Raw genomic sequence first — 14,076 nt, forward strand, 5'->3', positions numbered from 1 at the left:
TAATAGTAAATCCTTCCTTCCTCTTTCCCTTCCTGTCTAGTAAAACAGGAAGTCCTAGTTAATATTTTCTGGTTATTTAACTATTAAAATAATGCATGCATTTTTCTTTATCACAGATCAACCAGCTTAGCAGAAAGTATAAAGTCAATGAACCTTAGGCCAGAAGAAGATGACATTCCATGGGAAGATTTGCGAGACAACAGAGACTTAAATGTTTTTTTCAGCTGGGATCCAAAAGACAGGTAATTAGAATTTAAACACCAAGCAATTTTTAATTTTTTTTTTTTTTTTTTTTTGTGGCGGGGAGACAAGGTCTTTTAAAGAGACCAAGATCATAGCTCACTGCAGCCTCAAACTCCTGGGTAAAGCCATTTATTTTTAAAGAATTAGGATGGGACTGGCATGGAGGCTCATACCTATAATCCCAGCACTTTGGGAGGCCAAGGTGGGCAGATCACTTGAGGCCCAGAGTTTGAGACCATCCTGGCCAACATGGTGAAACCCTGTCTTTACTAAAAATATAAAAATTAGCTGGGCGTGGCAGCATGTGCCTGTAACCCCAGCTACTCAGGAGGCTGAGGCAGGAGAACTGCTTGAATCTGGGAGGCAGAGGTCGCAGTGAGCCAAGACTGCACCACCATTGCACTTCAGCCTGGGCAACAAGAGCAAAACTTCATCTCAAAAAAAAAAAAAAAAAAAAAAAAAAAAAAAAAAAAAGGGCTGGGTGCCGTGGCTCACGCCTGTAATTCTAGCACTTTGGGAGGCCAAGGCAGGTGGATCACGAGGTCAAGAGATTGAGACGATCCTAGCCAATATGGTGAAACCCCACCTCTATTAAAAATACAAAATTAGCTGGGTGTGGTGGCATGCACCTGTAGTCCCAGCTACTCGGGAGGCTGAGGCAGGAGAATTGCTTGAACCTGGGAGGCGGAGGTTGCAGTGAGCCGAGATCATGCCACTGCATCCACTGCATTCCAGCCTGGTGCTTGGCGACAGAGTGAGACTCTGTCTCAAAAAAAAAAAAAAAAAGGCTGGGTGCAGTGGCTCACGTCTGTAATCCCAGCATTTTGGGAGGCAGGCAGAATCACCTCAGGTTGGGAGTTTGAGACCAGCCTGGCCAACATGGAGAAACCCCATCTCTAGTAAAAAAAAAAAATAGAAAATTAGCTGGGCATGATGGCAGATGCCTGTAATCCCAGCTACTCAGGAGGCTAAGACAGGAGAATCTCTTGAACCCAGGAGGCGGAGGTTGCTGTGGTCCCGTGAGCTGGGATCACGCCATTGCACTCCAGCCTGGGCAACAAGAGTAAAACTCTGTCTCAAAAAAAAAAAAAAAAAAAAAAAAGAATTAGGATGACTCCAAAATTTTTTTTAAAAACCTCTACTTTATGCAAATACGAAATAACATAATGTGTTTGTTGTAGGAATCAGAAAATATAGGCAAGCCAAATGAAGCAAATATAACTCACCCCTATGCTGGGACTGCTGGTTAATCTAAAAGTTAGATGTACTTCACAGTATATTTGAGGATTTCAGACAGATTAAAGACTAAATTGCAGATTCCTTAGAAATGCTAGAAGAAAATAATAGAAAATAGGTTTAAATAGGTGAGGAAAGCCTTTCTTAGCATTGTATCAAATCTGGAACCATAAAGGATATAACTTCTTTAAATAGAAATGATAAATTTGTTAGGTTCTAAAGATTCATAGTAAATTTCTTTATATAAATATCCTTCATATATAGAGAGAACTCTTTTTTTTTTTTTGAGACGGAGTTTCGCTCTTGTTACCCAGGCTGGAGTGCAATGGCGTGGTCTCGGCTCACCGCAACCTCCGCCTCCTCGGTTCAGGCAATTCTCCTGCCTCAGCCTCCTGAGTAGCTGGGATTACAGGCACGCGCCACCATGCCCAGCTAATGTTTTGTATTTTTAGTAGAGACGGGGTTTCACCATGTTGACCAGGATGGTCTCGCTCTTGACCTCGTGATCCACCCGCCTCGGCCTCCCAAAGTGCTGGGATTACAGGCTTGACCACCGCGCCCGGCAGAGAGAACTCTTAATAAATCAGTAAGAAAATAGAAACTGAGCAAAGGGCTTAACAAGAACTTCAAAGAAACAAATTGTATAGCAATAAAGATTTTGTTTCTAGCAAAAAAGATGAATACTTGTGGTTAAGCAAGGCTGTGTGGAAAATACCTACTATGCATTTACACAGGAATAAATTTTATACAACCTTCCTGTGGGGTATTTTAGTAATATGTATCAAGATTTAAAATGCCACGTTATTCAGCAGATCTGTTTCCAGGAAGGTAGAACCTAAGGAATTAAATGCAGAAAAATGCTAAGATGTATATATGAGGTAGTTTTGAAGATTCTGTGATTTATGGGTTGCCACAGCCTCATTCAGTGATTAGGATTTTTGAGTCCCAGAAAGACTCACAGAGCTGAGCATGTAGTTGCACTCAACAGCTAAGGCATGTTACAGTGAAAGGACACATGACAGAATCCAGAAGGGAAAAAGGCACAGGCAGAGTCTGGAGAACTCAGACTTCCAGTGCTTTCTCCCTCCTCTGAGGGGAAACACTGAGCATGCTCCTTTCTCTAGCAGGAAAAAATGCAGTAACATAAGGTGGAATGTTTCTGCCCAGGGAAGCCCAATAGAGACTTGGTGCTTAAGGTTTCATTGTTAGTTATGTAGGTGCACTCTGTCCATCGTGAGTGGAAAAAAAGCAGGCATTCACGATAAATAACATGGTTTGTATAAACAGTCTAGGCACAGTGAACCACTCTTAGCATTTAGGGAACAGCTGGAGTGCAAAGTTCCCAGACATCAGCCAAGGGCCAACCTTGTAAGCAGGCCCTTCTAACCATAATAGCTGCAGGCCGGCTGTGTTAACTCTTTTCTGCACACACTGTCGTAAAAAGATGAAGTTTGCAAAATAATATAAATACTGTAACCAATTTGTTTAAAATTACTAAGTTGTATAAATATTTTTAGTTACTTTTTTTGGTGGGGCTAGAGCCTCTGTTGCATACTGTAACCAATTTGTTTAAAATTATTAAGTTGTAGGCTGGGTGCTGTGGCTCAAGCCTGTAATCCCAGCACTTTGGGAGGCCGAGGCGGGTGGATCACGAGGTCAAGAGATCGAGACCATCCTGGTCAACATGGTGAAACCCCGTCTCTACTAAAAATACAAAAAACTAGCTGGACGTGGTGGCGCATTCCTGTAATCCCAGCTACTCAGGAGGCTGAGGCAGGAGAATTGCCTGAGCCCAGGAGGCGGAGGTTGTGGTGAGCCGAGATCGCACCATTGCACTCCAGCCTGGGTAACAAGAGCGAAACTCTGTCTCAAAAAAAAAATAAAAATTATTAAGTTGTATACATAATATTTTTAGTTACTTTTTTTGAGATGGAGTCTTTCTCTGTTGCCCAGGCTGGAGTGCAGTGGTGTGATCTCGGCTCACTGCAACCTCCACCTCCTGGGTTCAAGCAGTTCTCCTCCCTCAGCCTCCTGAGTAGCTGGGATTGCAGGTGCCTGCCACCACGCCTGGCTGGTTTTTGTATTTTTAGTAGAGACGGGGTTTTGCCATGTTGGTCAGGCTGGTCTTAAACTCCTGACCTCAGTTGATCTGCCCACCTGGGCCTCCCAAAGTGCTGGGATTACAGGCGTGAGCTACTGCACCCAGCCCCTATTTTTAGTTAGATTTTTATACATCTGCATTACAAAAGTCTAAAAAGATCTATACCAAACTTGATAATGCTGTGGGTATTGGTTTATCAGGACACCTTTTCTTTCTACTTTTTACTTTTTTTCTATCATTTGAAATTTTTATATCATTTATTATTATTATTATTAGAGACAGGATCTTACCCAGGTTGGAGTATAGTGGCATGATCATATCTCACTGAGGCCTTGAACTCCTGGGCTCAAGCAGTCCTCCAATCTCAGCCTCCCTATTTGCTAGGACTACAGGTGTGTGCTACCATGTCCAGCTAATTTTTTGTATTTTTTTCTAGAGACTGGGTCTTGGTATGTTTACTAGTCTGGTCTCCAGTTCCTGGCCTCAAGCAGTCCCTCACCTCAGCTTCCCAAAATGCTGGGATTACAGGTGTGAGGCACCACAACTGTCCTCAAGTATTATTTTTATAATCAGAGAACAAAGTCTAACTTACAGGGAAAATGACCTGTTAAATAGGTTGTTATTCCCATCTTGTTGATAGTGAAATGAGATTTGAGAAGATTTTGGCTTGTCTTAGGTCTTTCAGCTAGTAAATGAAATCTGGAACCATTCAAAGATACCTTAACTGATGAAAGTTAACTTTAAAAGATTTGAAAGCAACAGATTGAATAACTTAGATAATTTGGAGATGTTTCTGTTTAAGGGATGTTTCTGAAGAACATAAGAAACTTTCCTTAGAAGAGGAGACCTTGTGGTTAAGAATCCGATCTTTAACATTGAGGCTGATCAGTGGACTTACAAGTCTCAACCACCCTCTGGAGCCAAAGAACTCGGAGAAGACTGCCGAGAATGGGGTATCCTCCCGGATTGATATTCTTCGTTTGCTCCTTCAGCAGCTGGAGGCAGCCCTGGAGACAGGAAAGCGATTTATTGAGAAGGATATTCAGGTACCATCAATATGTATTTGCCATCACAGTTGCAATATTTATGACTGTTTTATAAGTAGGAGTTTGGTGTGGTTGAGTAGTAAGGAATTGTGTTTTGTGCCAGTTTATAGCTTCTGTAGGAGAAAGAAGAATATTTTAGACTCAGAGGGAATTGTAGAGGCTTCCTGAGTATCCATCCTTGATAGTGAGGGAGAAAGCAAAATAAGTTTTTTTGTGTGATTTTAAGTTTTTAATAGCTAGCAACAAATTAATACAGATTTTCTGTTTTTACCATAATGATTCAGTTATTAGTTTGCTGATTAGTGGCTTTAGCTGAATCACTGAGACAGGTTTTTATCCACTAGTTACCTGTTTTTCTTATTTTTTATGAATTAAATGGATTTAAAAGGGCATTATTTTTTCCCCTTTTTTCCAGTATCCTTTCCTGGGTCCTGTGCCTACCAGAATGGGTGGATTCTTTAATTCTGGCTGTTCTCAGTGCCAGATAAGCTCTTTTTATCTTGCCAATGACATTTATGAGCTGGATACCAGTGGTTTAGGTAAGTGTACACTGTGTGTTTACAGAGTCTTTGTAATAGAAAACATAGTACATGTAATAAAATGTCTGTAACCTCACATTTGGAAATTTTTTTTTTTTTAATTGAGATGGAGTCTTGCTCTGTTGCCCAGGCTGGAGTGCAGTGGTGCCATCTCAGCTCATTGCAACCTCCACTTCCTGGGTCCAAGCCGATCTGTGCTTCAGCCTCCTCAGTAGCTGGGATTATAGGTGCCCATCACCACGCCCGGCTAATTTTCCATATTTTTAGTAGAGATTGGGTTTCACTATCTTGGCCAGGCTGATCTTTAACTCCTAACCTCATGGTCTACCCAAAGTGTTGGGATTAGAGGTGTGAGCCACTGTACCCGTCCACATTTGGAAAATTTTAGAGTGCATGGAAGCTGTTCTGGAAATTTCTGGTTTAGTATACAAGAGGGTACACTCATAGGTTACAAAGTAATGTTTTAGAAGCTTAAGTCCATTCCATATTTAAAATCACTTTTTAGGTTTGAAAGTTGAAGAAATTCTTTATTTGTTATAAGGCTGTTGGATTTTAAAAATGAAGCACTAGGCCAGGCACAGTGATTTACACCTTAATCCCCGCACTTTGGGAGGTCGAGGTGGGCAGATCACCTGGGATCAGGAGTTTGAGACCAGCCTGGCTAACATGGTGAAACCCTGTGTTTACTAAAAATACAAAAATTAGCTGGGCGTGGTGGCAGGCACCTGTAGTTCCAGCTACTCGGGGGGCTAAGGTGGGAGAATTGCTTGAACCTGGGAGGTGGAGGTTGCAGTGAGCCAAGATAGCACTCCAGCTTGGGTGACAGAGTGAGACTTTGTCTCAAAAAAAAAGGTACTAAACTTTGTAGAGAAGAGATTTTTTTGTAAGCTCTCAACCCAGTGAAAAGTACACATACTCCACAGACCTTTTCCTTTAAAAAAAAAAAAAAAAAAAAAAAGTAATGTTAGTAGATCTTAACAGTTTGAGTGTTGGAAGCACATAGATTTCAAGCCCTCTTAAAGGATTTTAGGTAATACCTTTGGCAGAAAGTTAATTAATGCCTTTCCTTTTCTTTTTCATTTTCCTTTCATCATCTTTTTCTTTTTGTCTCAAAATAATGAAATTTAGGTGCATAGGTGTTGTTAGAGAAAAGAAAGTGTCCCTGCCAATGAATTTCTTGCAGGTATTTATCTTGCTTCTTTATCTTACTAAAAATGGAATTGAAAGTTTTTCATGTTTTATTTTTCAATTTTAGAGGATACAATGGAGATCCAGGAACGAATAGAAAATAGTCTTAAGTCTTTACTAGACCAGTTAAAAGGTACGTTTTCCTATTGTAGATTTCTGTATTTGTTTCTGGTTGTATGGTAGTAGCTCGGAAGTTCTTTTCCCCCTTTCCCAAGCCCAGTCATCCAGAGATAAGTAAGTAGTGTTAACACTTTGGAGTAAATACTCCTAGATGCCACGTAAACATGTATATGTGTGTGTATGAAAATATAGATAAAAAGTAATTTTTAAACATAGAAAATGGTGTAATACATGCTTTTCTGACTTTAATTTTTTTTGTTATTAGGATACCTTTCCATGTCAGTTATGTATATCCCATTTATTCAAGACTGCATCATATTCTATAGTATTATATTAATATCCCGAGTTTATGTTCTCCCCAGTTGGTGACATATTACGTATATGAGTTATTTCTTCTAACAATGCTAAAATGAGTATCTTGGGACAAATTGTTAGGGTATTATTTGAGTACTTCTTTGGGATTAAATTCCTAGGAATAGAATTGTTAAAGGTCACGTATATTTTTTTTTTTTTTTTTGAGACGGAGTTTCGCACTTGTTACCCAGGCTGGAGTGCAATGGCGTGATCTTGGCTTACCACAACCTCTGCCTCCTGGGTTCAGGCAATTCTCCTGCCTCAGCCTCCCAAGTAGCTGGGATTACAGGCACGCGCCACCATGCCCAGCTAATTTTTTGTATTTTTAGTAGAGACGGGGTTTCACCGTGTTGACCAGGATGGTCTCGATCTCCTGATCTCGTGATCCGCCCGCCTCAGCCTCCCAAAGTGCTGGGATTACAGGCTTGAGCCACCGCGCCCGGCTTCTTTTTTTTTGAGACGGAGTCTCACTCTGTCATCCAGGCTGGAGTGCAGTGGCAGTGGCCCGATCTTGGCTCACTGCAACCTCCACCTCCCAGGTTCAAGCAATTCTCTTGCCTCGGCTTCCCAAGTAGCTGGGACTGCAGGCTTGCACCACCACACCCAGCTGATTTTTGTAGTTTTAGTAGAGACAGGGTTTCACCATGTCGGCCAGGATGGTCTTAATATCTTGACCTTGTGACTTGCCCACCTCGGCCTCCCAAAGTGCTGGGATTACAGGCGTAAGCCACTGTGCCTGACTTACATGTAAGTATCTTATATCTGTAAGAGTCTTTTTAAGATCCTAAATGATTGTTTTTTTTAAGAAATGAGGTCTTATTATGTTGCCCAGGGTGAACTCTTAACTCCTTGGCTCAAGCAGTCGTTCTGCCTCACCCTCCTGAGTAGCTGGGACTACAGGCATTTGCCACTGAGCGTGGCTCAGTCTTATATTTATTGCCCAGATGAAGACTGTCTGAAAATTTAATGATTAAGATTATGAGAATAAAATGTATTATCTGTTACGAAGATGGATTTGTGCAATGTACATTTTTTGTCTTTCAGTCCATAATGGTAAAAGTCCTTCTGAATCATTCACTTTAGAGCCTTGTCTTTTTTTTTTTTTTTTTTGAGACGGAGTTTCGCTCTTGTTACCCAGGCTGGAGTGCAATGGCGCGATCTCGGCTCACCGCAACCTCCACCTCCTGGGTTCAGGCGATTCTCCTGCCTCAGCCTCCTGAGTAGCTGGGATTACAGGCACACGCCACCATGCCCAGTTAATTTTTTTGTATTTTTAGTAGAGACGGGGTTTCACCATGTTGACCAGGATGGTCTCGATCTCTCGACCTCGTGATCCACCCCCCTTGGCCTCCCAAAGTGCTGGGATTACAGGCTGAGCCACCGCGCCCGGCCTTAGAGCCTTGTCTTATTGTGCCCTTGGCCTGTCTGAAAAGGCTTTGCTGGTGTTAGAGACCCTAGAATATATAATTTATAAGGATACCTTTTATCTTTTGAAGACATAGAGCAATAGTCACCATGGCTTTTTGTTTATTTATGTTTATTTTATTTTATTTTTTGAGATGGAGTCTCACTCTATCACCCAGGCTGGAGTATAGTGATGCGATCTTGGCTCACTGCAACCTCTGCTGCCCAGGTTCAAGCAATTCTCCTGCCTCAGCCTCTCAAGTAACTAGGATTATAGGTGCCAGCCACTGTGCCCTGCTAAGTTTTGTATTTTTAGTAGAGACAGGGTTTCACCATCTTGGCCAGGCTGGTCTTGAACTTCTGACCTCGTGATCTACCTGTCTCACCCTCCCAAAGTCCTGGGATTACAGGTGTGAGCTGCCATGCCCAGCTGGCTTTTTAAAGAACTTAGAATGTATAGTCTATCCTTTAGAGTTTGGTTCATTATGGAAAATGGAAAAAAAAATAGCTTTCTAGGTGAAGTTTTTATTTGTTTATTCTTTATTTGATTTTGTTTTGTGTACCTTAAAATAGCATTGAAACAAAAGCTGAATAAAACTAATATATTTTTGTTTTCAGATGTCTTCAGTAAATGTAAAGGTGACCTCTTAGAAGTTAAAGATGGTAACTTGAAAACACATCCTACTCTTTTAGAAAATCTAGTCTTCTTTGTTGAGGTAGGTTTTTGCTCTCTTCTGAAAAGACGTTGTTTTTAATGTTCTACAGGATTCATTTTTCAACAGTGAACAGGTAATAGTCACCTTATACCTGCAACTTAACCTCCTATCTTTGTTTTTGTTTATTGAAAAGCTGGAGAGATGTGAAGAGAGAGGCATATAAAATGTTAATTTAAATCATTTTCTAAACCATTTCCTTCCAAGAATCCTAAGAGGATTTCATTCATAATACTTAGGTAAAACTTGAAATTTGCTTTACTCAGTTCTAAGCTTCCCCAGGTTCACCCCAGATGTAGCTGTTTTCATTCTCCTTTCTGACTCACTTTATTATGTAGTTTAATTCCTCCAGCTTCTTTTATTTGTTGTCATTTATTAATTTCTGAGATATTACGTATTATGACAGTGTCCAGAGACTGATACAGGAACCCCCCCCACCTTTTATTGTCAGAGAGGAGGATTGCAAACACTCATAATCTATTATCTTTTATTTCTGTCACATATTTGTTGACTTTTCTCCCCTTACTACTCTGTATGGGGAGTGTATACTGTTCTGGTGATTTGCAAATTGTTAATGCCTTAGAGATTTTTATTAAATGAATGAGTACGTTTAATGCCTTAGAGATTTTTATTAAACAAATAAGTGTACATATATTTACATGCACACATTGTAGTATAGGAGAAGACATACAAATAGCTAATTTAATACAATGCAGGATATGTGCTGATCAACTGGGTAGATTTCTCCATACATACGTTAAGTTAAGGTTTGCAGGTGAGGTGGTATCTTAACCTGCCTGGAGAGATGGGAGAGGCATAATGTAAAGAACCTTTGGATTCCATGCCTAGGAATTTGGACTCTTCCCTGAGTGACAAGGATGTTAATCAATCCCCACTTCTTCAGGGAAGTGACAGAAAATTGGAGTGAAGTGGAGGTTTGATTTAGAGCTGGGAGAGCCAGTAGGAAGGATGAAGAGTTAGGCCATTGTAGTATTCTGAGCAGGAGCTGATTAAGGCCTGGATCAGTAGAGTGATTGTTGAAAGTACAGCGAAGATTCACCTGAGAAATTGAAAGGATTTGCATAGAATAACTGCGTTAGAATTTGTTGAATCCATTGTCTCTAATTGCCTGATAGATATCTTTAGTGTAATCCTTATTGGTGAATTTGCAATTTTTCGTTTCAGACTATCTCTATTATCCTTTGGGTCTCCAGCTACTGTGAGAGTGTCCTGCGACCATACAAACTAAATTTACAGAAAAAGAAAAAGAAGAAAAAAGAAACTAGCATCATCATGGTAATAACAGTAACTCAAGTGATATACAAGTAACAGTCTGACCACATGCTACTTTTTCTTTTCACTGTTTTCCTCCATGTTGAGTCCTTAGGATCCTATATGAGAAGCTTATCGAACCTGCAGCCCAGGATGGCTTTGAATGAGGCCCAAGCAAATCAGTAAAATCTGTAAACTTTCTTAATAAATCAGATTTTTTTAAAGCTCATCAGCTATTGTTAGTGGCATTTTTTTTGTTGTTGTTTTTTGAGATGGGGTCTCACTCTGTTGCCCAGGCTGGATCCAGTGCATGCTGTGGCTCAATCTTGGCTCACTTCAACTTCCATCTCCTGGGTTCAAGTGATTCTCCTCCCTCAGCCTCTTGAGTAGCTGGGATTACAGGTGCCCGCCACCATGCCTGGCTACTTTTTGTATTTTTAGTAGAGCTGGGGTTTCACCATGTTGGCCAGGCTGATCTCAAACTCCTGAACTCAGGTGATCCGTCCACCTCAGCCTCCCAAAATCCTGGGATTACAGGTGTGAGCCACCACGCCTGGCCTACGTAAAGAATTTTTAGTGATACCTTCAGTTTCAAGCCAGCATCAGTGTTCTTTCCACTCTTTCCCTCATTCCCTTTTTGTAGCTTCCTTTTCTCAGAGTGAGAACCCTGATCCAAACACTTCAACATATTTATTCATTTGTTGGTTCACAATAAATACTAAATAGTTTTGGGAAATCATACATCAGTTCCACTACTAGTTCTAATAACAAACTCATTAAAGTTTAAATGTTTTGCAGATACTTTTGTCCTTAGAATATGTTCCAGTGACTATCGACAGTTAAGATACTCTGTGAAATCACTGGAATTAAAAACTGAGATTACTTTTATTAATATGATATAAAGTTTTTTCCATTTGTATTCAGTTTTAGGGTTCCCCCCATCTTTATGGATTTAATTTTTGAATGTGAAAAACAGTAACATTTTTTTTCCGTTTCACAGGAAAATAATTTAGTGCCTATTACAGCTCATGATGTGCTCTTTCATTAACGTTTGAATTTATGCTGTTATCAGTGGGGGATTTTTGTTTACTATATAGCATTATAATAATCATTATCAATTGAAAATGTTGGCTGGTGCTGTGGACCATGCCCATAATCCCAGCACTTTGGGAGGCCAAGGCGGGGAGATTGCTTGAGCCCAGGAGTTTGACGCCAGCCTAGGCAGCATAATGAGATTCTGTCTAAACAAAAAAATTTTTAAAAATTAGCTGGTCATGGTGGCACATGCCTGTAGTCAGTCTCAGCTACTTAGGAGGCTGAGGCAGGAAGATCACTAGAGCCTGGGAAATCGAGGCTGCCATGAGCTGTGATCGCACCACTGCACTCAAGGCTGGACAACAAAGCAAAACCCTGTCAAAAAAAAAAAAAAAAAAGAAAGAAGAAAGTTGATGTTTCAGTTGTAAATTGACTTTCTGAACAATTCAGTAAAATCCAGGAGTTCTTTAAATTGGATGCTCTGCTGAGTGTTACTATTCATTCAAAAACAAAGGGTTCTTAGATATGAATGAGGTTGCTTCTTTTCCTTCGCTCTAGTCAAGAGAATTTAACAAACAACAAGATCAGAAACAAAGATAATTTAACTGATCAAGAGTACAAAGTTTGAAGCTGGACACTGGTGGCTCATGCTTGTAATCCCAGCACTTAAAGAGGAGGCAAAGGGAGAGATGATGGCTTGAGCCCAGGAGTTCAAAACCAGACTGGGCAACATAGCAAGATCTCGTTCTCAACAAAAAGGAAAAAGAAAAAGAAAAAGTTTAAAAGTATAGGTCAGACTGGCTTTGTTGCTTTCCTTCTGATGAAAGCTTAGGACTCTAGAACATGTCAAATAGCTTTTTCCGAATTGCCTTTTGTGGTGTTTTTTGTTGTTTTTCTGGTTTCTAAAAATGAGAATGGTTTTTCTGAGTATCAGAGTAACCCATAAAGGTGTGAATAAAGTGAAGATCATCCATATACCTACTGTGTAAATTTTTATATAATTTCAGTAATAACTACTGTGATGATTTTCATGGTAAACAAACCTGCTATACAGAAGGTTCTATAACTTGCTTTTTTGTTTTCATATAACAGGGTATCTTGGACATCTTTTCATGTCAGTAAATATAGATATATCTAATTACTTTTAATGGTAACATGGTACTATTATATTAATATGCTATAATTTATTTCTGTTGAATTGTTGGTTCTTTTTGTATATTATAAATATGTTGCTATTGAGATATAGACAGATACAATGATACATTGATAATAGAATTTTTTTTTGTTGTTTTTTGTTTGAGACGGAATCTCATTTTCACCTAGGCTGGAGTGCAGTGGCGTGATCTTGGCTCACTACAGCCTCCATCTCCTGGGTTCAAGCTATTCTCCTCCCTAAGCCTTCTGAGTAATTGTGATTACAGGCATGTGCCACCATGCCCAGCTAATTTTTGTGTTTTTAGTAGAGACAGGGTTTCATCATGTTGGCTAGGCTGGTCTTGAACTCCTGACCTCAAGCAATCCACCTGCCTTAGCCTCCCAGAGTGCTGGGATTACAGATGTGAGCCACCACGCCCAGCCTATAATATAGTTTTTTTTTTTTTTTTTTTTTTTTTTGAGATGGAGTCTTGCTGTGTTGCCCATGCTGTAGTGCAGTGGTGCCATCTTGGCTCACTGCAACCTCTGCCTCCTGGGTTTAAACAGTTCTCTGCCACAGCCTCCTGATTATAGGCATGTTCCTATAGGTGAGATTATAGGAATATGCCACCATGCTCAGCTAATTTTTGTATTTTTAGTAGAGAAGGGGTTTCACCATCTTGGCCAGGCTGGTCTTGAACTCCTGACCTCGTGATCCACCCGTCTCAGCCTCCCAAAGTGCTGGGATTACAGGCCTGAGCCACCGCATCTGGCCTATCATATGGTTTCTTTAGGATAGCTCTTAGATCTGAAATTAACTGTATATATATACATTTATACAGTTAGTAAATGTATACACATATGTACATTTGTACTCCCCTCAACAGTGTTGAGTATGTCTGTATCCTTAACCATCTGGCAGGTGAAAATTATCCCCTTTTTCTAATATTGATTTTTAAAATTTTATTGATACTGAACTGTCCAAGAATACTACTTGAGTGAAAAGCTAGCTTTATTAGTTGATTGGCCAGGTGTTTTAGTTGTATCATGTGTTTCCTGGATTTCTTTGATATGTTTTCTATTCTTGTCTTTGTCCAAGTTTCTTATTGTGGTAGTAATACTTTTCTTATTAATATGTGTTGAACTGTTGCGTTCTTAACATAATAGTGTTACTAATCTCCTGACACACATGATGCAGTTTTTTTCAGTTTGTCATTTGTCTTTTAACTTGAGTGATTTTTTTTTTTTTTTTTTTTGGTCAATGTAGTAATTTTCTTTTTTTTTTTTTTGAGACGGAGTTTCACTCTTGTTACCCAGGCTGGAGTGCAATGGTGTGGTCTTGGCTCACCGCAACCTCTGCCTCCTGGGTTCAGGCAATTCTCCTGCCTCAGCCTCCTGAGTAGCTGGGATTACAGGCATGAGCCATCATGCCCAGCTAATTTTTTATATTTTTAGTAGAGAAGGGGTTTCACCATGTTGACCAGGATGGTCTCGATCTCTTGACCTGGTGATCCACCCGCCTCGGCCTCCCAAAGTTCTGGGATTACAGGCGTGAGCCACCGTGCCCGGCCTAATGTAGTAATATTTTTAAAAACAAGGATGATCTCTTTATGGTTTTTAGCTTAGTGTGACGTTTAGAAGGGCTTTTTCAACTGTCAGTGTCAGGATTACAGAAGTTGTTACCTAATTTT

At 40.1% G+C, this 14,076-nt stretch overlaps 1 protein-coding gene across 2 annotated transcripts in view; it reads left to right on the top strand.

Annotated features, from left to right (window-relative positions):
• Nucleotides 1-14,076, top strand: part of NAA25 (N-alpha-acetyltransferase 25, NatB auxiliary subunit) — an 84,059-nt gene that overhangs the window by 62,437 nt on the left and 7,546 nt on the right. For both annotated transcript variants that reach the window (XM_039472330.2, XM_074402213.1), the window contains 6 exons: nucleotides 117-242; nucleotides 4,383-4,626; nucleotides 5,042-5,165; nucleotides 6,421-6,486; nucleotides 8,850-8,947; nucleotides 10,130-10,240. In XM_039472330.2, the coding sequence (XP_039328264.2) occupies nucleotides 117-242; nucleotides 4,383-4,626; nucleotides 5,042-5,165; nucleotides 6,421-6,486; nucleotides 8,850-8,947; nucleotides 10,130-10,240 (769 nt within the window). The remainder of the gene's footprint in view (nucleotides 1-116; nucleotides 243-4,382; nucleotides 4,627-5,041; nucleotides 5,166-6,420; nucleotides 6,487-8,849; nucleotides 8,948-10,129; nucleotides 10,241-14,076) is intronic.

This window comes from Saimiri boliviensis, chromosome 7 (genome assembly GCF_048565385.1).
Source record: "Saimiri boliviensis isolate mSaiBol1 chromosome 7, mSaiBol1.pri, whole genome shotgun sequence".
Classification (NCBI taxonomy): domain Eukaryota; kingdom Metazoa; phylum Chordata; class Mammalia; order Primates; family Cebidae; genus Saimiri; species Saimiri boliviensis.